This window comes from Phycomyces blakesleeanus (assembly GCF_001638985.1).
Source record: "Phycomyces blakesleeanus NRRL 1555(-) unplaced genomic scaffold PHYBLscaffold_48, whole genome shotgun sequence".
NCBI classification, from domain to species: Eukaryota; Fungi; Mucoromycota; class Mucoromycetes; order Mucorales; family Phycomycetaceae; genus Phycomyces; species Phycomyces blakesleeanus.
The window spans coordinates 38,006-65,245 of record NW_017265175.1 but is presented as its reverse complement, the minus strand read 5'-3'; the positions used below and the strand labels follow the sequence as shown (position 1 = coordinate 65,245).

General features: G+C 36.5%; 9 protein-coding genes and 1 non-coding gene across 10 annotated transcripts; 7 read left to right on the top strand and 3 right to left on the bottom strand.

The window, feature by feature from the left end:
• Positions 1-799: 799 nt before the first annotated feature.
• PHYBLDRAFT_80605 (hypothetical protein) lies at positions 800-4,594 on the top strand. The gene is made up of 9 exons (XM_018443598.1): positions 800-976; positions 1,089-1,364; positions 1,457-1,648; positions 1,737-2,747; positions 3,069-3,114; positions 3,437-3,475; positions 3,572-3,673; positions 3,922-4,257; positions 4,381-4,594. The coding sequence occupies exons 1-9, from the start codon at positions 865-867 to the stop codon at positions 4,475-4,477; spliced, it is 2,211 nt and encodes a 736-aa protein (XP_018283254.1). The 5' UTR covers positions 800-864; the 3' UTR covers positions 4,478-4,594.
• A 1,342-nt stretch (positions 4,595-5,936) lies between these two features.
• Hpt (histidine Phosphotransfer protein) lies at positions 5,937-6,408 on the top strand (the record flags this gene model as incomplete). Its single annotated transcript, XM_018443843.1, has 2 exons — positions 5,937-6,088; positions 6,171-6,408. Coding segments are annotated over 2 exons (390 nt in total), but the record flags the coding sequence as incomplete, so codon positions are not given.
• Positions 6,409-8,745: 2,337 nt separating this feature from the next.
• Positions 8,746-10,501, bottom strand: PHYBLDRAFT_80607 (hypothetical protein). Its single transcript, XM_018443599.1, has 7 exons — positions 10,248-10,501; positions 9,993-10,042; positions 9,865-9,922; positions 9,539-9,764; positions 9,359-9,395; positions 9,076-9,235; positions 8,746-8,978 (listed from the first exon to the last, which is right to left on the bottom strand). The coding sequence occupies exons 1-7, from the start codon at positions 10,359-10,361 to the stop codon at positions 8,790-8,792; spliced, it is 834 nt and encodes a 277-aa protein (XP_018283252.1). The 5' UTR covers positions 10,362-10,501; the 3' UTR covers positions 8,746-8,789.
• Positions 10,502-10,892: 391 nt separating this feature from the next.
• PHYBLDRAFT_184193 (hypothetical protein) lies at positions 10,893-13,616 on the bottom strand. Its single transcript, XM_018438901.1, has 7 exons — positions 13,548-13,616; positions 13,315-13,419; positions 12,932-13,197; positions 12,705-12,743; positions 11,900-12,622; positions 11,620-11,773; positions 10,893-11,500 (listed from the first exon to the last, which is right to left on the bottom strand). The coding sequence occupies exons 3-7, from the start codon at positions 13,013-13,015 to the stop codon at positions 11,121-11,123; spliced, it is 1,380 nt and encodes a 459-aa protein (XP_018283251.1). The 5' UTR covers positions 13,016-13,197; positions 13,315-13,419; positions 13,548-13,616; the 3' UTR covers positions 10,893-11,120.
• Positions 13,617-14,864: 1,248 nt separating this feature from the next.
• Positions 14,865-16,270, top strand: PHYBLDRAFT_137778 (hypothetical protein). Its single transcript, XM_018429875.1, has 3 exons — positions 14,865-15,309; positions 15,417-15,676; positions 15,790-16,270. The coding sequence occupies exons 1-3, from the start codon at positions 14,884-14,886 to the stop codon at positions 16,238-16,240; spliced, it is 1,137 nt and encodes a 378-aa protein (XP_018283250.1). The 5' UTR covers positions 14,865-14,883; the 3' UTR covers positions 16,241-16,270.
• A 1,111-nt stretch (positions 16,271-17,381) lies between these two features.
• Positions 17,382-17,741, top strand: PHYBLDRAFT_176327 (hypothetical protein; the record flags this gene model as incomplete). The annotated part of the gene is made up of 1 exon (XM_018437736.1): positions 17,382-17,741. The coding sequence occupies one exon, from the start codon at positions 17,382-17,384 to the stop codon at positions 17,739-17,741; it is 360 nt and encodes a 119-aa protein (XP_018283249.1).
• A 2,141-nt stretch (positions 17,742-19,882) lies between these two features.
• On the top strand, positions 19,883-22,175 carry PHYBLDRAFT_153686 (hypothetical protein; the record flags this gene model as incomplete). The annotated part of the gene is made up of 2 exons (XM_018433227.1): positions 19,883-19,991; positions 20,962-22,175. The coding sequence occupies 2 exons, from the start codon at positions 19,883-19,885 to the stop codon at positions 22,173-22,175; spliced, it is 1,323 nt and encodes a 440-aa protein (XP_018283248.1).
• On the bottom strand, positions 19,952-20,033 carry PHYBLDRAFT_t309. The gene has a single exon. It is a non-coding gene; the product is annotated as a tRNA-Ser (tRNA).
• A 134-nt stretch (positions 22,176-22,309) lies between the features above and the next one.
• On the top strand, positions 22,310-22,873 carry PHYBLDRAFT_176325 (hypothetical protein; the record flags this gene model as incomplete). Its single annotated transcript, XM_018437735.1, has 1 exon — positions 22,310-22,873. One exon carries the CDS (start codon positions 22,310-22,312, stop codon positions 22,871-22,873), a length of 564 nt encoding a protein of 187 aa, XP_018283247.1.
• Positions 22,874-24,505: 1,632 nt separating this feature from the next.
• On the top strand, positions 24,506-26,262 carry PHYBLDRAFT_153684 (hypothetical protein; the record flags this gene model as incomplete). The annotated part of the gene is made up of 2 exons (XM_018433226.1): positions 24,506-25,130; positions 25,307-26,262. The coding sequence occupies 2 exons, from the start codon at positions 24,506-24,508 to the stop codon at positions 26,260-26,262; spliced, it is 1,581 nt and encodes a 526-aa protein (XP_018283246.1).
• Between the last annotated feature and the right edge of the window lie 978 nt (positions 26,263-27,240).

Genomic DNA, 27,240 nt, shown 5'->3' with positions numbered 1-27,240 from the left:
GTACAATAGAATCTTAAGAAGAAGAAAGCTGAAAGGAAAAGGGAAAGAAAAAAGAGTTTTAAAGAAAAGTATGCCAAGGTATTTGAGTTTAAAAACCAGTAGAGTGGTATCATGTTTATCTTTACTGAAAAAGCATCTATAAATACTATTGTATCCTATAAAGAGAGCAACTTTAAAAACTACAGGTCAAAGGTGCCCTTAGTTGTATCTGGAGTCGGTATGTTCGGTAAGACTTGGTCCGCTTGAAGGGGTTGAAATGTGGAGTCACTGGACTCTTTTACACATCCTTGAAGAGAAAAGAAAGGAACGGCGATTTGATAGTTCTTACCATCGATGAACATCAAAAACTTTGGCGGAGGGATGCGAATACATCGTCAAACATGATGAAGATTACCCAGTTGACCTGGAGAGGTGGACACTCCCTTCCTTTCAATAGAAATAATTACACCAAACAAAAATTGCCGTATCAAAGACGGTTTCCCTTTCTGGTATTTAGATTTTTACAGGTAAAAAAAAAAGTCTGAACATTCACTCTTTTTGGTCTCAATTGTATTTTTCCTTTGTTCAAAAAAGGGAAACAAAATTTTAAAAAATTAATTTTGATTCGCCCAGAAAAAAAAACTAACATCATCTGAATTCAATGTAGCAATACTGTAACCCAGTGCATAAAAGTGAAAGTGAAATCTGCACAGTCAGATTTATATCTCGCACTGTGACTATTAATTTTTTTCTTTAAAAAAAGAAAGGAAAGAAAGAAAGAAAGAAAGAAAAATTAATAGAAAATAATCATCGTTGCAAGGCACACACACACACACACACACATTCAAAAGACACATTCATCATCCTAGTTACATTCGATTTAACATGCCAAAGAGCTCAAGACCAAGACGCCAAACCGCTGTTCAACAGAGAGGTAGAAGTAGAGCGTACAATGCAGGAAACTCATCTTCCAGGATCTACGGCTCAGCCCAGAATGGTAAAAGAGAACAATTCGATATTACTGAATTAAAGCTCTTGTACAAGAGCAGGAGCCTTTCATAGCGGAAGATAATGTTATTATCCTAACAATACTAATAATACACTTATAGGTCGAGGCGGAGGAGGAGTAAGAGGTAGACGTAGAGGTGGTAGAGAAGGTGGTGGTGGAGGAGGAGGAAGAAGCAATATCCGTGGATTTCTCGACTCAGACGAAAACAATATGCAGACCGGACGAAGCAGATATCAATCACGGATTATTGAAGATGATTCTGATTTAGGGCATACTGACGAAGACGATGATATTGACAAAGACGAATATGGATTTGAAGATGACGAAGAGGAATACATGACTCAAAAGTATGGTAACCAGCACATGGTATCAAGAGGTAAGCACGATGCTTTTCGAAAAACAAAATCCAAAAAGAGAGAAGAAATGAAATAATAGTAGTAGATATACTAATTAAAGGATATGTGTTAGACTCTTACGAAAACAAGTCTAACTATGCAAATAGCGGTCATGTGGAGGATGTTTTCCGTATCCCAGGTTATGCCGAATCGACTGCTCTTGATCAAGACTCTGCCAATATTAGTCCTTTTCACTCAAAATCTGTCCTTAGCTGCTTGGGGTTCGTTTCAGACCCCAGTATTTTAGAGGCACATCATAATCAAGGTAAGGTTTTTGTTATGATAACCCCGATAATTTCGATTGATTAACAAGATATAAATATATCTGTGTGTGTGTGTGTGTGAAATTATAGACAACGTCGGAGAAGCTGTTTTAGAGGAAGATATGTCTCAAAGTAGTATGCTTGATTTCGTGTTTGACTCTGCGCCATCAGCAATCAATGATACTGGATTATCATCAATATATTTGGATAACATGAATACAAACACAAACACAAACACGAATACGAATACGAAAAAGACTATGGATATTAATATCAATGAGGATACGAATATGGATCTGAATATTACAAACGACCGTGCTTTCTTCCGTGCTCCAACTAAAGACAGTACACAAACTCAGGCTAAACGGCAAGATAATAAACCACAAAACTCGAGCCAACAGACGACACCACAAAAGCAACGCAGAGATAGGTACAGAAAAAGAGCCGAGTCGAGGATCATTCCTGGAGATGATATATACATCAGCTCGTCAGAAGAACAACGTTCGACAAAAGGGAACAATAATAAGCGTAACAAACGAGGTGCATCAGCTAATACTGCTGCTGCACAAGGAAAAGAAAAGGCTGAAGAAGAAAGATTGGAGGACTATATTTACAACTGTGAAGTATTGTCTCCCCAAGATCTTGAAGCATTGCTGAAGTTTTCTAGCTCGCGTGATCCTGCAGAATACCAGAACCATGCAGAAGAGGAAATGGACGACCTTGACGCTGAATTTGAAGCTAGAGAAAAAGAACCCGCTCAGCATCTCTTCAACGGATCTAAAGTATCGCCCAAAGATTTCGAGAGAATACTGAGATACGCTAATTCGCTTACTCCTGCGCAGTACCAAAAAACCAAGGGTTATTCAGGCGTAGATATAATTGATGTTGATGCCATAGAGCGTACATATAGCAAAGAAACAATGGAAGATTACTATGATTATCCATCTGATGAAGATGGATCGGTTTACTATGACGCGCAAGATTGCATTAACTTAACACTGAGCGACAATGAAGTTGATGAGCAAGGTACCTCACCCGACAACAACAACAGCTATAATAGCTATCATGGTGTTGCACCTAGCTGGCTATCTCGGAAGAAATGTAAGATGAAATAAAATAAAGATAATAATAGAGAGGGTGTTGACCTGTGGCAAATTGATGTGAATTCGCCACAAAACCCAAATAAGGCAGTTCTGATCTTTAATTGTTTCGGTATCTAAAATACCGAGCAATGGGAGGGTTATTTGTGGCAAATTCAAAATTTAAACTTATTTAAATCAAGAGAAACAAACACGATAAACATACAGTATAGTAGTAGTAGTAGTTAATTCACCATAACTCAACGACATCTCTAATATCAACACAAGCATGATATAATTATGCAATAAACTAATCCCTCTCTTTTATGAATACGCTACTCAGCTCAACCAAGTCGTGTCCCAGTGACTAAATTATGGCAAATCAATAGGTAAGCCAATTGTTACGAATAGATAGAGGGCTTTTTTCTCTCTCTTATGATTTTTATGCGTCTGAATGTGTGAATTGACCAAATAATATTGGGGGAGTCAAACGAAAACAATGATAATGATGGTAATGGTAACGGTAATGGTAATGATGATAATAGCAATACCAAGTAATGTTAATAAAAGTTCAAAGAAATTATCCAATTTTTTTTATATTTATTTTTTGATTCTTACTTGGTATTGCTAGTATTAAAATTTGTATTATTATTACCATTATCATTATCATTATTATTATTTTCGTTTGAGTACCCCTTAATTATTATCTAGAACTTTGAAAGGCTTTGCGCAGAATGCAGAGGATCCCGAGTAAGTAGACGACATATATATAATCACTCATAGAATACTCCTTTTTTTTCTCTTGTTGGTTTCTTGTTTCTAATTTACAATTATATATCTATTAAGGTTAATATTGCCACAAAACTTCTCGCCTTATATAAAGCAATTTAGCCTTTTGGGGAACTTTTATGAGATTGCCTTGAGAACTACAGGTTCACCTTCCTCTGGGTAAGTTAGTTAATTGAAATACATATATAGTCTACACTCTACATATAGACAGTGTTTAATTCTTTAAAGAGGGGTCCTTTTTACTTTCTCCTGGTGGACAAGTTTGAACTTTAAGATTTGACAGGTCTTGCCTATTAATTTTTTAAGGTCCAAATTTGTCCCTTGAGAAACTCTTTTTTTTTTAAAAAAAAAAAGATATTAACAATATATATATATATATATATATGTGTGTGTGTGTGTATGTGTAGAAACATTGTGTTGGTAAGAACAAACAAAACAAATGTGCCTTCTAGCCAAGAACACATTGAACTCTTTATCCGAAAAGTCTTGAATGTCCTTCCAGAAGGAAAAGGCGATGAGGGATTGGTTTCATCAATGTCGCAAAATAACAAAATACAGACTCGCAAGCAAGAAAATCGTGAGCGCCAAAAGTCAAAGGCTCCTGCTCCAAAACGACCCAAGAGATCAAATCGTCGAGGAGAGTATGATGGCGAAAGGCAGCTACCTATGGGTGGAGTAGTAGGGTCAGGTGCGGCACCCATTGACGAGACAAACAAGGGACATCGCATGCTGGCTAGCTTGGGGTAAGTGGTATATGGATCTCTAGTGAGCTTGACACATTGCACTACACTACAAAGATATGCTTTTTTACTTTATTTATTTTTCAAAAATGTTATTATTATTATTATTACTAATAATTATAATAGGTGGAGTCAAGGAGATTCGATTGGTGCTACAAACGAAGGAATCAAGGCACCAGTACAAGCCTTTTTCAGACACAACCGTACTGGTCTTGGACATTAAAGATCCCAATAAAATATAATATTTAACCTGGGCACTAAACACAAACGTGTAGACTTGTCTATTTTTTGTATAGTATTTAGTATTAATGTAAATCAAAAATAATAAAAAAAAAACCTGTCTTTGTATGTATTTATGTTTATGTTTGTATTGAAATAATGGCTTCAATTTATGAGATGGCTTTTGAATGTCTGTTCGTATAATTATGATAGATCATCATAAATTCTATCAATGATAAACTATATACATATGTATACATGTATTGGCTGTCAAAATCCCAATATTTAACCACCACTATCTTATTGTTTGGAGGTATGTTTAGTGAAAGGCTAGACTTTTGAGGATTTCCCTTTAAAGTAACAAGATATTTACCTTACATGGGAATAGTAATTAATAAACCCCCCCCCCCCCCAAACTGGTCAACCACAACTAGGTGAATTGACTAATGTCTATCCCAATACCAATGCCAATGTGTATATCAGGTGTATCATGTGTATCAATTCTATGTATTGATGTGACTATATGTACAGGTCTGCATACAAACAAAGAGATAAAATCCATTAAATCTAGATCCCCCTCTTCTTATTTATATTTTGTGTTCTGCATTCTGATGAAACCGGCCGTTTTCAACCTTCAGCTTGTCTGGTAGTCTTTTCTTTTTCCTTTTGTTCTAATTAATCTAGACCTCACTTACTATTTAATTTGATGTTTGTAGACGTCAGGCCTGGTCAGATAACAAAGAAATAGAAAAACCAATATACTTCAATTGTATACATTATATAATATGTTCTTCTTTATCTATTTTTCTATATCAATGACGCAAATGCAAAACCGGCGTGGTGCAAATAGACTTCTTTAACAGTTCACGTAATAATTTCGCCTTTTAGTATAATTTTATATATATATATTATTCTAAAGAAAAAAAATAAAATAAAAATCGCGAAAGCCTTGTTGCTTCGTTTTTTTTTTCTTTCTTTTTTTTTTGACTTTCTCATTTTATCCTTTACAGATTTTGCACCACCTGTCCCTTTTTTTTTTCTTTTTTTTTTCTTTTTCCTTCTCTCTTTCTTTTTCTTTCTCTCTTTTCTCTCTTGCGTTTTTTTCTTCTATATAAATAAATTATATTATAATATAATATAATATAATTTAATTTAATATATATTTTATATCACACACACACACATATATATATATACATATTGTTGTCTCGAAAACATGTCAGCCAAAGAAACCAATGCTCGCTCTCCATTGCCAACCAAGGACATTGAAAACCAAAAGGTGAGAGGTACTCCTACCCGAGAATGAACAAACCTAATAGACCTACAACTAAATGACCAAATGAATGTACACGTATAAAACAAACAAAAAGCCCCCAACACCTACAAGTACAAAGGATAAAGAAGAACACGACGACGATGCATCAGATAACGAATCCAAGCATTCAGAAGAGAGCAATGAGGCACGAGTGTTGAATGCCGAAGACCTAATTGACATGAATACCTTTGATCAGCTGTTGGACATGGACGATGAAGACGATCATGATTTCTCATACAGTATTGTACTCAACTACTTTGAACAAGCAGAGGCCACATTTGATGACATGGATGCTGCACTGTAAGTATATATGTATATATAGTGCTCTTTCTTCCTTTTGCTTCTTGTGTTTAACTCATTAATTGACTTTGTCTTTCTACAGAGACAAGAAGGATCTTTCAGAACTTTCACGCCTAGGACATTTTCTCAAGGGAAGTTCTGCTGCAATTGGATTGAGAAAGGTCAAGGCAACTTGCGAGAAGATCCAGAATATTGGAAACCGTCAGAATGAGGAGGGTGAAAAGCTAGAAGAGGCCGAAGCTCTGGCCAAAATTACACCTCTATTACCTCAGGTCAAGGCTGAATACTCTGAAGCTGAAGAATATCTGAAGAACTTTTATGATGTCCAAGAAGCTCGCTAAAGAAGACCAGCCAAATCCAAATCCAAATCCAAATCCAAATCAACCTAAATCAAATCAAATCAAATCAAATCAAATTAACATCCTTCTTATTCTTACTCTTTCCGTTTTTCTTTAATATATATACATATATAATTAGCTAGTTAAGGGAAAAGGGAAAGAGAAAGAAGGAAAAAAAATTAATAATAATAACACCTTATTCCTCCTCTTCCTCTCCATCAACACCATCTTTATCCTCCTTATCCTTATCTTTCTCCTCCTTATCTTTCTCCTCCCTTCTTCTTCTTTTTTTTTGGGTTTATTACAAAAGATCAAAAGAATCGAATCTTCAATTTTGCTCCATTTTGATTTGCTTTTCTCAAAGAAGTATAGTATAATTTTATCAATAATTTATGATATGTACAAGAGCTCATTGAGAACAACATAAATGCATTCCAATGACAGTCATTTGACTATAAAATATTATTATTATTATTATTATTATTATTATGTGCGTAAGTATACGTGTAATATATCTATATATCAGAATCTGACATTTCAAATATGTAATATATAAAACTCTTTTTGGGTTGCTTTAAAGATGTGTACCCCAAGGTACCTTTGATTTGGAGTAGAACGAAATCAGGACCCTTGTCCCACACTGTGCGATGGTTCGGATTAAAAATAAATAAATAAATAAATAGAGATTATAATGGTTTCCATGACATCAAGGACGTGAGAAGGTAAAAACCCTTTTCCAGGTCGCCCCCTGAAATAATTATTTAAAGGGAAATATATATATTTATGTTATATGTTTAAATCTCCGTCTCTTTAATATTTTTCTTTTTTATACATCTTGCAAAAGACAACCATTACAGTCTTCTTTTATGTACTTTGCATATATTTAATTACCTGATATTTTATATTCTTTATAAAGCATCTTCTTAAGATCCTTCCTTTTTTTAAAAAAAAATAAATAAATAGAGAGAGCTGATATCATCATTATCATTATCATTATTATTATTTTGATGACACGTAACCACTAAGGTTTATTCGGTACATAAAAAAATTATAAAAAAGAAGAAGAAGAAGCAAGAAGAAAACTATAAAAAAAAACGTGGAATCAAAAACACACACATACACAAGGGTTGAGTGTAAATGAGCTTGTAGCTTGTTCATTTTGTATACTTATATATATATCTATTTCCCTTTAATTTATATATCAATTGATTTATATATCTATTTATCTATTTATCTATCTATTTATTTATCTACTTTAATTTGGGTTTACTTTAGTTGCAGAAAATCAAAGTTTAAAAAGAAACGTTTTGTTTTTATATATATATACATATTACAGTTAAAATTTCTTTTTTTTAAAAAAAAAAAAAAAAAAAAGACGGGGTTTTTTCATCTATCGTATTTTTAATTTATTTATTTTTGGGATTTAACTTTTTTCGATATTCTGCATTAATTATTACGTTTTTAGCGCATTTATTTATTTTTAAGACAAAACTTGCGATAAAACAGTGCAAATTAAATGCCAGAAAAGGAACAGTTTAAGATGCGATAGAATAAAATAAACCCCGTAATAGAATACATGTGTAGATATAATTGGAAACCCCCAATAATAAATTTTATCTTTTTTAAAAAAAAAAAAAGATATAGAGGCAGCATTTTTTTATGTGTATATAATATTTAGACTCTTCAAAGTTGCACCGCCATGGCAACACAAACAAAAAGTTTATTATTTCCAAGAAAACAGAATACGCCGTGTGTGTGTGTGTGTATGTGTGTGATATTGTCTTTACTTTATTTTATTTTATGGTGTACTCAAACTGTAAAGTATAAATCTTTACCTTTTGGTGTATACACCAATGTTATCATCATTTCTATTATAATTATCACTATCGTTATCATTTAAAGAAAGCTACCGGTATATGTTAAAGGCATATACACTTCCTTAGCTCCCTTGTAGTTGTCACTGTCAAAATTCTGCTAAAAGAAGCTAAAGAAATACCCGAAAGCAAATTTATCATAATTTATTTAATTTATATTAAATTTATTTTAATTATCTGTAAAAGAAGTGCAGAAAACAAACTAGGTCCGACTTTCACAGAAATCAAGTTTCCGAAACCTATTCATATTTCTAATCCTATGTATATATATATATATATCTTTATGTTTGTATGTGGATGTGCTTTTTACCAGTTGCTTCATACGCACTTATATATAAATGAATTACTTCTTCTTCTTCTTTTTCTTGTACTCCTTGACTGATTTCCATTGCTATCATTCAATTGTAAAATGCAGAAAATAATAATATATCTGTATATATCTTATATTATTATTAAGATTTTACTTTATTTTTGTTTTTATTTCTGTTTTTATTTTGCCTTGGGAAGAAGTTTAATTGTCAAAAAGACCAGAATAAACGCAATACAAACAAATAACACAATTCCCATAGTCATGAAACTGGTTCCCCACGATTTTGAATTGTGGATCTCTAGACGCTTGCCTTCTCTCTGCATGCGCTCCAAGTTGGTCTCTACTGCTTCCTGAGCATCTCGAAGTACCTAAAACACACACACACACACAAAGAATCATATAATAGTATATTAAAATAGAGTGTATAAATATTATACATATATTCTTATTCATTTTTATTTTTACCATATCATCCTTGGCTAATGTATCACCAAATCTCACGGTGTTCATCTTCAGCTGCTTTGCCATTCGTCCGAGATCGGTTGTGAGCTCATCGTGCATTTGGCGATGGTGCTGGAGAACATGCTCAATATTGGAGGTCTCTTCTTCGCGAGTAATATTAGGTCTACGCACAGAATACAAAACCATTAAATTATCGGATCAAATAAATCACACGCAAATTCCATTGTTCAAATATATATGTATATATATATAACGAAATGAAAATGTCTAACTTTCTTCACTTTACCCATGTCGTTGTCTAATATCTGGCTTTTCAATTGGAACTATAATAAAATAATGAATACAAATACACACATACAAATAGGTATTAGTTTTGTAATCAATTAAAGTAGCTTGCAACGGCAACAAAAAAGGACTTGCTTTTTCTTCGCGTTTATTGTAGACCGTTATTTTCTTCTTTCTTTACCTTGAGGAGTGGGTACTTTTTCACTCAGCATATCTTCCATCATTTCCTCCTCTTCCGCTTCGTCTTCTAGTCTTGCTGCCTTTTCATCTTGTTCTTTTTCTCTAGCCATCTCTTCCTTGAGATTCAAGAACCAATCAGGCTCAGGTGCTTCTTGGGACTGCAGGCTATCAAGCAAAACTTTTTTGGTAGCTCTGGCTTCTGCAATACCCTTTTCTACATCCACTTGCTTATATATATACAATTGTTTAATTAAACTTTATTATATTTTATATTACTTTATATTATATTCTATTTATTATTATTACTTGAAATTATTTAAAAGTTACCATCGTGTGCAATGACACTGCTTCTGCTAGGGAATTAATTCGCTCATTATATCTTCGACTATTAAAATCATTAGTACATCTTAAGATGCAAATCCACATGCTGGATGGATGAACAAATTAATATCTACCTTTGAGCAAGACCAGAACGTGCAATGAGAGTTTGGAGATACTTTACATACTGTGAATCCACAATATACGTTTTTATTGGTATATATATAATGTTATAATTTAATAAACAAGAAACAAAATCTTAATGGTTCAAATGGTCATAAATTGGTGATTGGTTTTTTTTTTAAAAAAAAAAAGAGAGAGAGCAATAATCTCTTGAATCTGATTACGTTTGGTTGCTTTTATTTGTATTATTATCATTTGTTGAGACTGACCGTAGCAAACTTTATCTTTTCGGATCCTGTCCAAAGATCAACATTTTCTTGCTTAATCTTTTTCTCGCAACTGATGAGCAGTCTGTGAAGATTGATTTCGTCTGTTGACACCATTCTTCTTTTATTGGTTTATTGGTAATTTTAGTCTTGTTTTTATTTATTGAGCTGAGGATGGAGGAAGGTATGTATGGGTGAATGAATGAGTAGGTAGATGGGTAGGCGTCTTTTTTCTTTTTCTTTTTGGTAGTGTAGTTAAAGGTGTGGCATAGGATTGTGAATCTTGGGTGGAGAATGAATTTATGTCTTAATATAAAAGAGACTACAAAAGATAACTGATTCAAATAAAATGATGCTTACGAAGCGCACGATCAAGCATACAAAATATTGTTCTGAGTAAAGACATAGACCAGCTTATAAAAGCAAATAAGGTATTGGAAGAAAGAAGTAAAGCCAGTCAAGGCAATAAAAATAATAGATGTATACATTCTTCATAGGTGGTAGTGATACTCAAAGCAAAGAAAAATATCTTTATATATTTAAGCATCAGAAATGTCGTCCCTATTTGTTTTCTTTGGACTTTTATGATTTCTAAATATGGTCGATCAATCAAACACTCTGTAAGCACCTTCTGTGATCGCCTTTCGTGAGTATTTTATAATATGTATTAAAGTGTTGAATATATGCATATATGGATAAAGTAAATGCTACAAGGTTGATGCCAATATTGTACCCTTATTTTATATAATATAATATAGTATAGTGTGTATGTATATGCGTATGCGTATTGTTTTATGTGTCAAAAAATGTGTACTTGTATATAATATATATATATGTGTGTGTTATTATTATTTTCAAGGATAATCTAATTTATATTTAGCTGGACTTGGAGAACTGCTCAACAGCACCGGCAAAACGAGCAACACCTTCACGGGCCTCCTCTTTGCTGATTGTGAGGGCAGGGATCACACGAACAGTGTTGCATCCAGCAGTAACGACCAAAAGACCGCGCTCACGAGCCATCTTGACAATTGGAGAGGGATCCTTGGTAAATTCTACACCGAGAAGGAGACCCTTGCCACGGACAGCCTTTATGACACCAGGATAGGCGGCCTGGAGTGCCTCAAGATCCTCCTTGAGGGCAGCACCCTTTTCGTTCACAGCCTTGATGAACTCGTCTTTGCTAATACGACCAACCACGTTCAAGGCAACAGCAGAGGCAAGAGGGTTACCACCAAATGTAGTACCGTGATCACCTTTATCGATTGATCGATTGGTTTATTATCAGTATCGTTATTATTATTGTTATTGAGTATTAGTATTAGTACTAATGTTGGGATCCCTCTTTTTTTTCTATTTATGTAATATATCCTACCTGCTTGGATAAGCTTTCCAACCTTCTCGTTGGTCAAGATAGCACCAATTGGTACACCATTGGCAAGAGGCTTAGCCATGGTGAGAATATCAGGAATGCACTTGCTGCTAAAATGCTGGTGACCCCAAAGCTTACCAGATCGACCGAGACCACACTAGATTTTACAAGAGCAAAGATAAATGAATAAATTAATTAGAATGTTTATCTTTATATTTATCTAGATCTAGATCTCCTCTTCTTAAAGGTTTTATCTTTAAATAACTAAATCTATAAATCATACCTGGATCTCATCAAAGATCAACAAGGCATTGACCTTTGTGCACTTTTCACGAATTGCCTCAATGAACTCATCCTTGGCAGCGTGGACACCACCCTCACCCTGAATTGGCTCGATAATCACACCGCAGGTTCGCTCAGTGATGGCCTCGACAGCCTTTTGGGTGTCGTTGAATGGAGCAGTGACAAATCCAGGCACAAGGGGAGCGAATGGCTTCTGGTACTTTGGGTTGAAAGTGGCCGAAAGAGCGCCCATGCTACGGCCGTGAAAAGCGTTTGTGAAGCAGACGATCTCCATCTTCTCGGGACCAGCAACATCCTTACCCCACTTGCGAGCAAACTTGAGTGCACCCTCGTTGGCTTCGGTGCCAGAGTTTGCCAAGAATAGTTTGTCAGCCCATGATCCGCCGCTCTTTTGGGTGGCAGTGACAAGTTTCTCTGCCAGTGCACCGGCGTGTTCGTTGTGGTAGAGGTTGCTGGTGTGCACTAGCTTCTGTGCCTGTTCGTAGAGTACCTTGGCAACCTCTTCGTCAGAGTGGCCCAGGGCTGTGACGGCGATTCCTGCTGTGAAATCAAGGTAGGCTCGATCGCTGGTGTCGTAGAGATAAGATCCTTTTCCGCGAGAGATAACGATATCTGGGCGATTGTAGGTAGTGACTGTGTACTTGTTGAACTGCTTCACTTGATCGAGTGTCTGCTGGGGTACATCATTGTCTGGGTGGGTGATCTAAGAAATACTTTTTATATTAAATATACATTTTTATTTATTTATTTATTTAATTCTGAAACTTTTGGTAATTATAATTTACCTCTGAAACAGGGGTGGGTACACTGCCAATCTGTCTAACCTACAAGCAGTATAAGAACAAGCACAATCACAACAATGGTGGCAAGAACAATAATATTAATTTTTTTTAAAAAAAAAAAAGGTTGTCAATTATCATGTATTTGGCTATGTAGGTAAAATTTTATTGTCTACAATTTGTTTATAATTAATTAAAAGTAAAGTAAAGGAACAGAAGAAGAAGTGCTATACCAAAACAGCTGGTGCTCTCAATACACCACCAAAGTTGCTTCTAAGTGAGCGTTGGGTCAAAAGAGAAAGAGCAGGTCTGGACATGGTTTATTCTAATGTCTTTAGTTTTTCACTCGAAAATAAATAAAAAAAAAAGAGGTGAAGGAATCGGACAAGAGGGTGGGAGGAGAGAAAGAGAGAGAAAGAGAGGGATTTAATCAAAACTTCAAAGTCAAAAAAGTCACAATGACTCAAAAATCATGCTGGACGAAGTTGAAGCTTATTCTCTACATGAATTATATACATATTGTATTGTATTTATATTGTATTTTAATATACACACACACACACAGAAATAAACATTTAATATCAAATTCAAAGGTCTTTATTCTTCTTCTTCTTACCCAAGTGTCGAGAATATTCATCTAGCGCTTTTGCTGTCTTTTCCATCTGAATAGCCTGTTGACTAATTGCGTCTATCTGTGCAGTAAAGTGCGAAAAGTCTGCGTCTATAGAGTTTTTATATGTATGTAATTTATCGTTTATCCGTCAAATCAAATTTGAAAACAAAATTAAAAAGGTGGAACTCCTTTAGAATCTCAACTTTTTCTTTGCTTTTTATAATGTGATTCCTTACATGAATTTTGAACCTTTGACATTTCATCCATCAATCTTTGACTCATTTCTGACATTTGACTGTATTTATCTTTTGTCATCTTATTCATTGTCTCCAACAGCTGGCAATCCTCAGCAACCACTTTTTATAATATTTATATTATATTTATACCATTCGATTGTGTTTTTGTTTCAAAAGAAAAAAAAAGAACAGAGATTGTCATTTAGTTTCTTATAGAATCAAGTCCCTGTCCCTGTCTTTTTTTCCTTCCTCTTCAAAATACACAAGACTTTGTACCATTCTGGTTACCTAGTAGCTCTGAACGTGTGTAGTTTGTCAACCTTCGAAAGACGTCTTCAGTTAGACGAGTAACATGCTCCTCATCGAGCATTTTGGTTGCCTCATCAAGATTAGGTGCTGATGAGCGAGTCGGACGAGAACTAGATGAAGGATCTGACATTATATATATATATATATATATATATTGATCTTAAAACAAAATAATTGGAACCAGAAATGGGTTCTTGGTTCAATACAAAAGATAAATGCAGGATGAGTTTATAGAGCTAATAATTGTGCGTCATCTCGTCAAGTCACAACCGTACAATCCTCTTAACAGAGTCTTGAGGCCACCGGATTGAATTAGATTTGGGATAACAACAATAAGAGAAAACGCGATCTTTCCTTTTTCTTCTTTGAAACCCTCTACCTTTATGTACTTTAATTCTTTATATTTAGCCAACTCTTTTAATTTATTAGTATTGTTATTATCATTAATAGTAATATTGTCTATCGTCAGTGAAACAACAGGAAATAATCGTCTTCACTCATTTTTCCCTCCCGATGGCTTGTAGATCCACAAAAACGTTTTATATCGAATGAATATGCGATGCAACATTATCATTGCTGATAATACCAGTCTAATAAACAGAACCGTATGATATATATATATATTTCAATTGAAAAACGACATTTATTTATTCAGTAATAATAATTGACTAAATGAAATTTTATTCATTCAGGTACCATTTTAGGAACAAACTTTGTATGGTGGATAATGAGTTTGTGTTAAAAATTAGAGATATTGCGGTGCTACCAAATGCATTCTATGATTATAGCCAAAAGAGAGAAAATATTTAAGTTATCGATTGCTAAAGATGACTCAGAAACTTCATCAATTGCCCAAATCCACCCTAAAAACGCATTCTCTCTCTCTCTCTATTTTATTGAACAACCCCCGCCCCATTGAGTCACAGCACACAATTTTGGTTTATTTTATTTTATTTATTATTTATTCTCTTTTTCTCTCTTTTTCTCTCGATTACCCACCTGTCAAACACTTCATTCTTAATTCCTAATGCCATTCTCTATCGAAAAAGTCATTCGCCCCAACATTCTTGCCCTTGCTCCCTATCGCTGTGCCCGCGATGACTACAGCGAAGGTGTTTTGTTGGATGCCAATGAGAATGCCTATGGACCTGCCTTACCCACCAAGCGTGAGGGAGAACTCAACAGATACCCTGATCCTTACCATGCCCGTATCAAAGAACGTGTAATCAAATTGCGCAATGTGCCTTCTGTTCGTCACGTATTCCTTGGTGTAGGCTCTGATGAGGTCATTGATCTTCTCATTCGTGTGGCATGCGTTCCAGGCAAAGACAAGATTCTCATTACTCCCCCAACCTACGGAATGTACTCTGTCTGTGCCCAGATAAATGATGTCGGTGTCGTCCGATCAAACCTTGACGTTGAGGGTGGTGCCTACCAGCTTCGTCTTGATGATGTAAGTAACCATTTATCCGGAAACAAACACATTATATAGGCAGGCAGAAAACAAGATCATGTTCTAATAGTCTTATTCTATTTATGTGTTTGTTTGCTTTTGGAAAGATCGCTGCTTGCTTGAAAGCCAATCCCGAAATCAAGATTGTGTTCTTGTGTTCCCCTGGTAACCCCACTGGTACTGCTCTGACCCACAAAAGCATTCGCGCTGTTCTGGAGTCTGGGTACGAAGGAATTGTTGTAGTTGATGAGGCCTACGTTGACTTTGTCGATCATGATGATGGTACCGTCTCCACCTGGGTTGACAAGTACCCCAACCTTATTGTTATGCAAACTCTTTCTAAGAGCTTTGGTTTGGCTGGTATCAGGTAAAAAAAAAACTACTTAATACATACATACATACACACACACGTATATATATATATATAATAAGTGGCTGAATCCAAAAATTATATACGTAAATTAACTTTTTATCGGATAGACTTGGCATTGCATTGGGTAACCCTGATCTTATTCAGATCCTCAACAACACAAAGGCACCTTACAACATCGGTACTCCCAGTGCCACAATTGCATATGAGGCTCTCTCTGACGAGGGTTTAGCCACAATGAACTCTTACCGCTCTGCACTCATTAATCAGCGCAACATTCTCATCAAGCGATTCACATCTTTCCCCGTCCAGGGTCTGGGTAACATTCTTGGTACAAATGACGCCAACTTTATCCTGATCGAGGTCCTTGACAAGAACAACAAGCCTTGTAATGTTCGTGCCGAAAAGGTCTACAGTCTCTTGGCCGAATCCCTGGGCGTTGTTGTTCGTTTCAGAGGCAAAGAGCACGGCTGTTTTGGCTGCCTTCGTATCACTGTTGGTACCGACCAGGACAACAAGATTTTGTTGGAGCAGTTGGAGAAAGCATTGAAGACTGTTTAAAAAAATGAAAATGAAAATGGAGGGTAGGGGAAATAATGAGTGAATCTAAGATACATATATACATTTTTTTTTCTTCTTTTACTTTACATAGACCTTAGAATCTACACTGCAAAAAAATCTAAGTGTAAAAAGCTTGTACTATATATCTTTTTTTTTCTATATATGTATATATTGTGCAGATACATCTGGAAATTCCTGCTCTATAGCACGCACATATATGAACAACGACAATGACTAAGAAATCGAACAAAATTAATCATTTGATGTTCAAAATAGCTCTATAGGCACTATGATGAAAATTAGTTTGTGCTCAAAAAAATAGAATTATTTGGTGTGAATGGTCGGTCTATATATTGCCTGTTAATAAAAGCAAATAATAACAATACTATTATTACTGCTATTTAGTAGTATAACTAGGGAGGAAAATCATAGAAGAAGTGGATATCCATCGTACTTTGTCTGCTCTGTTTTTTTTGCATTAGATCGGGCAATATTGAGATTTCAAAAAGTATGATTATGTACTTTGTTGTGTCTGTGCCCAGATAATATATATATATATATGTGTGTGTGTGTGTGTGTTTATGATCATTTTGTTTGGAATTAACAAAAGAGTTTATATATGACGATAATTGTACACTGCGACAGAGTAATAAACATATTTTCTACCCAAGCTGTATATATAATATAGATATACTAAGTAGAAGTACTTACATATACAGAAAGATTGGGATCAATAAATCAAGATATTCATAGAGAATAATTAAGGTGACGTGAATCAATTAATACAAGAGACAAATGTACTTTCGATTCTCGATAGGGGGATAAAATTATGGATTATGGATAATGGATTATTGATTATTATTTTTGGCTGTGGTTTTGTGGATCAGGATTTTTGGCTGTATTTTCCGATAGATGCCAGACATCAGATACGATGGCCCCTTGTCTTTGTCCTAAAAATGGCAATAAAGTGAAGAAGAAGCATGTAAATATCCACTGATACCCAGAGAGCACGGGCCTTTTGAAATAGTATATAAAGGTTTGACATTTTTGCACTTCTTTCCTTTCTATTACATATTCTCTCAACAACATCTTACCTACCAAGCCTTTCTTTACCTTTACACCTCATAACACACACTCTACAATGCAGATCCTCTCTATCCAAAAGCGTATCTTCTCAAAGTGCCAGCGCCGCCAATCCTCAACTACCAACACATCTAGCCGTGTCTCCACATTCACATCATCAATGGGACAATGTATCAAAGGCCTCGCTTCAGTCAAGAAAGCTTTTAGCTGCAACAAAGTCCAAAACACAGTCGCACCTTCTTTGATTTCATCTTCATCGACGATCTCTAATGACTCCTATCTTTCTGACCTTTCTGATGACGAGCACTTTTCAAAATCTTGCCCAGTATCCGAAAAATCTATGGCCCTGGATTCACTTATCTTTGATCATCCTTCAGTCACAGTCCGCATTAGTCCAGCGGCCTATCGCTCATCTTGAATCGATTTTGATTTCAATATTCTGTATATACCCCACACAACACACTGTAAAATAACAGTAACAAGAAATTGTACAATAGACAATCCCCTCAAAAAATAGTATCATTTTTTTAAAACTGTATATATATCATAGCTTTAATTATATAAAAAAAGCATCAATTCCTACCAAACTTAGCAAAAGTGAAAACTCCTAAAATAAAATATATATAAAAAAAGAACCATAAACACTTTTGTAGTGGTTCTTTTTTTTTCTAATTCCAATAAAACTATTTCACATGTATAAGCCTCTTGAATCACGCCGTTTTTTCTTTACCGTTACCTAATTAATACATCAATCTGTGTATTTTACTATTGAATTCATTCACACTTTGAAAAGTCTGCTACTTTCAATATGTAATATATAATATAAAAATATGTGCGTTTGTCCAGAAATACATTCTCTCGTTTCTGCCTCATTGGTTCTTATGATACTCTTGTACACATTTTTTTTAATGTTTGTCAATCAACAGATGATGTAAATTATTGTAAAACATGTGCTGGATAAGAGACCGTATATGACACACTACTGGCAGGTTATATTCGTAAGGTCAAGTATTAAAAATAATGAATTTAGCGAATAGTTAAGCAGTTGGTCCCGTTAAATACATGGTTTGCAACTCTTAGATCTTATATCCAAGTACGTATTGGATCACTTTGCTTTGCAAAGCATATATATGGACAATGAATGCAGTCTCTCTCGAACCTGGTGTATATTACTACTCACAATAGTTAGACGATTGTGATGTAACAACTGTCATTTTACTTTAATAATTGACCAATGGGATTGTATAACTTTGGCTTGATGTGTTTCTATTTGTAACTTAGACATACGGTAAATATTTTTGAACGATTTGAACAAAAGCGAAAGTAATAATAAGGGGCAAAAAACCCAAATATATTCATATATATATATATGACCTCTTCATTATGTAGATTTGTTTATAATAATGCAGTTTTTAGAGTTTATTTCTTGAATATCAATTGAATTTATTATAAAGCTAATAAATTAGATGTAAAACAAATAAAAAACTACAAAATATCTAGTGAGTCCATAAAAAAAAATAGGCTTTATTTACAGCAGAAAATACAATGTTTCTCATATTAAAATAAATATCAACCCTTCTTTATGCGCTGTAATGGATCAACATTTACTAAATCTATAGGTGACTCATACACATATATAAAAATGTTATTAATCTATCAAGTTTCGACTAGGTGTATATTTCTATTAATCCAACCTTTTTTTTAGATTTTGTAATAAATCACCCTGAATCAAGTCAATGTGAATAATTAAAAGAAAAATAGATATTTAAAGAATGAAATACTTTTTATCGATACAAATCTTTAAAGTAAAACTACCTAAGCTAATTATTTTACTCAAGACACATTAGTTTTACATTTTATAGAAACCGATAGAATATATCTTGATTAACAGAAATAAAAACCAATCAGTATAATATTGAACTTATATTAAAGGAATTACCAAATGTATATTTAATTTCTGAACTTCAACCTACATTTATAGTGAATTGAAAGATATTCTATATCAGGAACAGCAGATGACCAACAAAAAGTGTTGTATTTTATCTGGATTGTTCTTATAATGCTACAACACAGCCGAAATTAGTAAAACTCATTGAGAGTTGTAAACGAGGATAAAGTAATAAAGATATGACAGAGAGATAATTTTATCAAATGAAATATTACTCTCTATATTTTTTCTAAAATTGCTCAACTATTGTAAATGTGTCGTTCCCGATCTGGGTTGGTCTTCCTTTTACTATAACAAAGTCAAAAGGTCAAACCCACTGGGGATCAAGGAGTATACGTAAAATCAAAGAGAGGATAAAAGATACTTTTTATTGATATGAATTGAATTGTCTTATATAGTTTTCTAAACTAATACTGCGCATTATCCGCAGTAGTTATTATTTATATTTAATTAAAGAAATAGTCATTATACTGCGGTTAATGCTCAGGAAGATATTACTGCGCATAAAGAAGTACTGTGGTTAACTATCTTCAGATTTTACGGATTCATCAAAATAATGTCCGACAAATGTCTGTCTCGTTTTCTATTCTACTTTTGTGAGCAAAAGAAATATGTTTAAGCGCCATTCTGATTGGTTTCCAAAAATTCGGAAAAGACAGCAACAAAAACAAACCAAAAGTCGTCGACTGCAGGATTTGAACCTACGCGGGCAAAGCCCATGTGATTTCTAGTCACACTCCTTAACCACTCGGACAAATCGACCCCTTATGATAAGATTGAACTGTACAACATTTATAAATTAGTATTTAATAGATATAAAAACAGGCAAAGAAGTATACTTGATAGTAAAGATATATACTTAAAGAAGAACAATCAAACAGACAAAATAATAAAGTAGATAAAAGATATTTCTATTATAAGAAAATTGCTATTGATATTTATACTAATTATTTGAAACATTTATCTTAAGGTCTTATTTGATATAATGTCTTATCTGTAAGAATATTAATTGAATTATTATTTTACTGTTGTGAATAAGTATTGATTACTGCTGAATCTGAGAGTAAGACTGAAGGATAAAATAATATTCTCAGCTATTCTGATCAAACGGATTTGTTTTTATGATATTATCTAATACACAGATCATTATACATATAATTGATTATATATTATTATCACTATTGTGGTATTTCAGGTACAAAACAATAGAAAAATAAAATATTTGATAATAGAGATGTATAGAAATTCTTTGAGACTGTATATAAGTTGTCTTTATTCATAAATAAAAAGTGTCCCTTTTTATAAGAAAACACAATCTGCTCTTGTCATTACGTCTTAGTTTCTTAAGGCTTTCTTCCTTTACTATATTTGGTTATTAGAGTGTATTTACTGCTTAACTAGTGTCGGTGTTATAATTATGACATCAAGTCATAAATCGTACTTCTTTAGCTCTTAGCTATTCTTTTCTCTTTTATACTAGAGCTTTAGGACTTCCTACTAAATTAGCTCCATATCGATCTGACACAGTTTACCCGGCAGTATGATATAATTATCTTAACAATCTTTAAGATATTATCTACAGTACTAACTGTAATAATTATTGGGCTGATTACTTAATTGTTTATATATATTTTATACTGACAAGATGATAACTACTAAGCTATCCCAATACGAATACATTTTTACACAGCTCTTTCCACTAACACTCCGAAACCACCAGGGGTCAAAAACCCCTCCACCACTGGCTCATCTTCACCATTGCCAACCTTATTCACACCAATCTCACCCTCTTCGACACCTCTTTACTCGCAAGTAGCTACTCAGAACGCACTTCCACTTCTTGAAAAGCAACCTCATGTTATCTTCAGCTCTATGAATAACACGACCCCACATACCTGGCATGTAGAGTCCTCTAAGTTTTCAGTTTTTTTCACTATCCCACCCAAATCCTCACCCAAGTTTGACCCTTTCTGGAGAGCTCTTCTCTCAGCCTATCCTTGTGAGGTTAACATGGGCATCACTCTTGGCTCACGCTCTTCCCCTGATATATGTGAACTCCATTTACCTACCAGTGCTGACTGCGAGCAAGCATGCTCTCAACCTTTGGTAGTCGGTGATTCATCTTTCCCCGCTCAACCTGCTGTTCCCATTGGCACAATTGTTCGCCATGTTTTCCTAACCAAGCTTCCTTGTGTTCCTTATCATAATCTGGCTACACAACTCGCCAAATGTATGTCTCCTTTTGGCAAAGTGCGGGAGATCGCCATTCATGAATCATATGGGTTTTTTGACGGTTCTGGCTATGTTGTCCTTGCCAATACACCTACCAACGATGTGTCATCAGATTCTCTGACGTACCAAATTGCATACGACAATATGCAAAAGATTCTTGGTAAGTGGCCTTCCATGGGCTCCCACTGCACCTACTGTAAGGAAATGGGGCACGACGTTGCAAAATGTACCAAACGCCCAGCCAAAACCCGAACGTGTTTTGGAGGCAACAAGACCAGTCACTTACAAGCCAATTGTCTATACATTACCGATCCTTCTAAGACATCCAAGACGTCCAACAAGCGCTCCTGCCACCCCAACCGCAATTCGAAGCTCGATTGCCCCATCATTGCGCCCAAGCCTTTGATTCCCACTGAGCTCTCACTCATCTATGGAGGATTGAAGGCCTCCAAGCACAACCCTTGTCAACCTGCTTTGCGTGAGTTGTCTAAGTTGTCTCTCACAAAGACCACCTTTACTCTACTGACACCAACTGAGACACCCATGTCCCCCGGCCCTCGTCCTCAAAGCCGTTCTGTCGACACCCCCACACGTGGCTGGGACAAAGAGAGAGACGACAGAATGATAACTAATCTCATGGATAGAGATGAGACTTGGGCTCTCCGACTCTAGTCTGCCTCTCACCACACTCATCTCCGTTTTTCCTGGCCGACACGTCCAACAGGCCGCAATACATCTCTCTCTCCTCCTTGCTTTACTCACCCACAAACCACAAAAGCCCTCGGCACAGAGGCCAAAATTAACCAATGATTAAAATAGGCACTATGAACTGTAGGGGTCTACCCAAAGTCGGACACCCTGAATCATGCTCCTTTTTCATACGCCATTTACGCTTGCAGGGAATTGATATTTTAGCCCTGCAAGAAACCCATGCCTCATCATCTATGCTTCAATCTACCTTTGACCAACAATTTCGGTCCTCTTCATCATTATGGTCTCCACACTGCGGTGTTATATGCCTTTCCCCTCACATTATCTTCACTGACCCTCTATTTAGCCCATGTGGCAGGTGTATCACAACAACTATCACACATGTGGATAATAATTTTTCGCCCTTCAGGATAGGCATCATCTATGCGCCTGCTTCCCAAACTCCATGTTATTGTTTTCTTGCCTCTTTACTGTCCACTCCTGACCTCATCCCTCCCAATCCTTCAAACTTTATTCTATTGGGCGATTTTAACTATGCAATTCACTCACACTATGCTCTTGGACGTTGTGCTCCAGCTGACTGGCTACAGTTTATAGATACCAATATGACTGACTGTATCACTCCTCGTGGCCAGCACCCGCAGCTTACATTCCACTGAGCCCTGTCTTCCACCACCATTGACTACATCCTTGCGTCCTCAGACCTTCACCCTCGCACTACAGACCCACAAGTGAGCTATATTCACCAGAAATGATCTGATCATTATCTGGTTGCAGTCAGTCTGTCCCTCCCTTCAACAAAGTCTTCTGGTAAGAGACTTTGGCATGCTAACCCTTGCCTAGCACAATCACTTTTGTTCCGTACCGATCTCAACACTCTTCTCTCCACCCTCGTTCCTGCCCTTCGTGCTGATCTTTCTCCTCAAGCCCAATGGGATGCGATTAAGCTTGAAGTCATTCGTTTCGTTAAATGTTTCTCTTGCCACCTTCGCCCCTCTCTGAACGACCTGGAAACACGCCTACAAAAACGACGGGACTGACTCATTCACTGTTTCTGCCACCAACCCACCCAGAACTTCCAACTCCCAATTGTGGAACGATTGTTGCAGCAAGTCCAACTTGAACAGGTTGAGATTATGGCTCTCAAGGCCAGAAAACACTGGCAGGAAAAGGGTGAGACTTCTGCAGGATACCTCAAACGCACTATTGCCATTCGCCAATCCCGCAAAGCCATTGCAAGCCTCCGTCACCCTGTTACAAATGACATTTGCACCACACCCGACGCCATGACTGAGGCCGCAGCAGTCTTCTATGAAGGCTTGTACACCCCTGATCCTATAGACCACTCTGCTGTGGATGAGCTGCTCTCTCATTTGCCTTCAGATCTCCATTTGCCAGAACTTGCACAGGACTATATGACTCAGCCATTTGCTCTCGACACAATTTGGTCAGGCGCTGCCCACTCTCCCAGCTCTAGTAGCCCGGGCCCAGATGGTTTGCCATATGAGATTCTCTGCCTCATTCTCGCCCATCCTGTGTGTGGTGACCTCGTTTCCCGGATATATAACGATGTCTTGTCGAAGGGAATCTTTTCTCCTTCTTGGCAGTCCACTTGTGTCTGCTTGTTGCCAAAAAAAGGCGATCTCAGTTCTCTGAAGAACTGGCGTCCCATCGCCTTGATTAATATTGATGCAAAAGTGTTTACCTGTCTCATGAATGCTCGTATGATTTCTGCTGTTACCACACTTATCACCCCATATCAAACTGGTTTTGTTCAGGGTAGATTTATAGCTGATAATGGAATGCTGACTCGTTTGGTCATGGCACAAGCCACGAAGGATGGATCCTCAGGGATTGGCTTGCTCTTGGACCAGGAAAAGGCTTATGACCAAGTACACCCAGAGTATTTTCGTCGAGTGCTCGCTCATTTCCGCTTCCCTCCTTCCATCGTTAATTCTGTCTCTTCTCTATTTTTCTCTACGCAGCTACAGATTAACGTCAATGAGTTTCTCTCGCGCCCTCTTACACAAGCCCATGGCCTTCAACAAGGGGATCCTCTCTCACCAATTCTCTTCAACCTAGCTTTTGAGCCTTTGCTTCGCTGCGTGATACATGATCCTCTGTTCCTCGGTGTCCTCCCTTCTATCCCTCCTACTCTTCCCTCTTTATCTCCTGTCAAACTGCTGGCTTATGCCGATGACCTGCTGGTGTTTCTTCCAGACACAGATCACATATCTCGACTTCACCACCATCTCAACACATAGGCTGCCGCATCTAATGCTCACATAAACATGCACAAGACTCAAGCCTTCTCCCTTTCAGGATCGTCACTCCCCGACTGGAATACTTTCCTTCGTGCATACAATGTTACTGACTGGCATGATCGTACGTCACCTACCTCTCTCCGATATCTTGGTTTTCCATTATTTTCCTCTATCACTCAACGAGACTCCTACGGGACCACCCTCCTGTCAAAAATTGAGACCTTTTGCAGTATTCATGGATCACGATCTCTTTCCTTTCGTGGGTGGGCAACCATAATGAACTCTCTTGTACTTTCTCAACTATGGCACGTCCTTCGTGTGGTTTCATTCCCTTCCGCCTTCCTTGACCGAGTTCGCTCCATTGTGTGCAGGTTCTTCCATGTCAACTCTTTTCCTCCCATTGCTTTTGACACTCTCTGCTTGCCCCGACTACAGGGTGGCCTTGGTATCTTGGATCCTGGTATACAGCAATGTGCTCTCCAACTTTGCTGGCTGAAGCCCCTTATCCGTAATCCTCTACTGCCTCACAGTCTTGTTCCCCAATGGTTCTCCACTCTTCTTCGCTCTGACGTCCCTACCGTTGATCCTCTTCTTCTCTTACTCTTTCCGGACTGTCGTCCTCGCAACCTGAGGTATTCGGGATTGTTTATGGGTTAGTATCTCAATAATGGGAAAAGTAGATACTGTGAGAGTGTTATTTATTAAAGAGACAAAATAATATTGTTTATATCTGCTACTATTCAAATCCCTGTAATTCAAATCCCTGTTGTGTAATGGTTGGTTTACACTGTATGAGTGTGTAGTGTACGTGTGCCTGGTGTGTAACAGTTCCGGAGATTGTTAACTTGCCAGGTTCATTAGCAAGAAGGAACCAGTGTTTGGTTGCGGGGTCTGTTCTTCACTCAATTGTGGTGTGTATACCACACAACCATCGCACCCTTGATTCCCTGCTGCACCTGGTTCTGAAGGCTATGGATACTCTTCCCCGAAACTTTGACAGAGTGGTGCTCAACCTTTCCAGTTGTCTCATCCTGCCGTTGTCTTCTATGATATCCAGTATGCCCTCTCACCCTCCGTATCGACCTGCTTGGCGTGATTTGCGAGTCCACCATCTATACCAAATCGAGTCCAATTTGGATATACTCACACCCATCACTCTCTCTCGTCCTCTACCCCGTTCTGTCACACTTAACTGCATCCTCAACAGAATTCGCGATCATACAATGGTCTTGCATCCCATTCTCTTTCGAGCATGCATTCCTTCTTTTGTACTGGCATTCCAACAGCCAGATCTTCCTATTCGCGACGGGTCGTCCATTGACCTCCAGCCACTTCTGTCAGCCCAACTTCCTGGTCAAACCTGGTCCCGGCTCACCACGCGCTCCTACCGTTCTGCCTGCTCCCATCAACTGTCTGATGCTCGTCCCATCCACCCTCCTCTCATCCCACGACAACTTCGCTCCTTCTGGTCTTTCGCCCTCCCTCACCAGGCTCAGAATGTCTGGTTTCGCGGGTTGCACAATAAGCTTTCGTGCCGAGCACTTCTGTACCGCATCATGCCATCCACCGTCTCTTCTCCTCTCTGCACTATTTGCCAGGTGTCCATCGAGACGCAAGAACATTTTCTTCTCGCTTGCCCGTTGAAATCTGCTGTGTGGACAGGCATTTGGTTGGAATTCTTTGGCACCGTCCCTCTGCCCTCTGCCCTCTCAAACGCTTTCCAATCCTTCGTCTTCCCCCCACGCTTAACCCTGCGATCCCTGCTTCCTCTGTCTTTGGCCTAACTATCCTGTCTATTTGGGATCACCACTGGTCTTTCCACTTTAACTCTGTCCCTTTCCTTCCCTCTGCGGTGCTCCACACTGCGCGCAAGTCAATTCCTCGTCTCTGCTCTGAACTAGAGCTGACTCTCTTTAACTCCTCCATTTTTTTTAAAACAAAAACAAAACAAAAACAAAAACATCATATAACTTACAAAACCTTACAAACCAATATTTTAATTTTCTCTTCTCCTATTCAATCAGAGACCTTTAATAAAATCCTGAGCTTTTTCTTCCTGGCTCCATACAAAAAAATGAATACGTTTTTATATGTGATAAATCCAACAGCCAAGTGTCTGAATAACCAAATATGAAGTACGACCAGTAATTATTTGATATCAGGATGTATATTATTATAGTAATAGTTGATATGTTTTTTTTCTTATCAAGTTTGCTGTAAGCATTAAAGATTCATTGTGTTTTCTGAGAAGATGCGAAACTTTGAGTTTAAATAAAAATCATGTACAAAAATAAACAAACTGCATTTACAGAGTGATATACTTTACTGCTAATTATAACAAGTACTTTAAGATATTTACTTTTTACTTTATTCCAGAAGATTTTATATATTTTCAAGTAGCTAGGCAAGGCATATATTGCACAAAATATTAAAAATATGCTCTCTTTTTTTTTCTTATTAAAAAAGATATAAAAAATTTGGGATTTCAAGAATTTTTTATTTAAATAAAATCACAGAAATAGAAATATTCAAATCTCACAATATGCAAGTTAAAAAAAAATCTCCTTTTCTCTCCTTTACATTAAAGAAAAGAATCATGCAAAAATACCACTGCAGCAAATATAAAATCACGCAACCTCTTGGAACAGACTCGAAATAATATCACTCCAAATACTTTATGCAAAGAATCACTCTTCCGTTTACATTTATTATATAAAAATAAAAAGAAAAAATGTAGTTTATTTTACTTTATTTAAGAATAT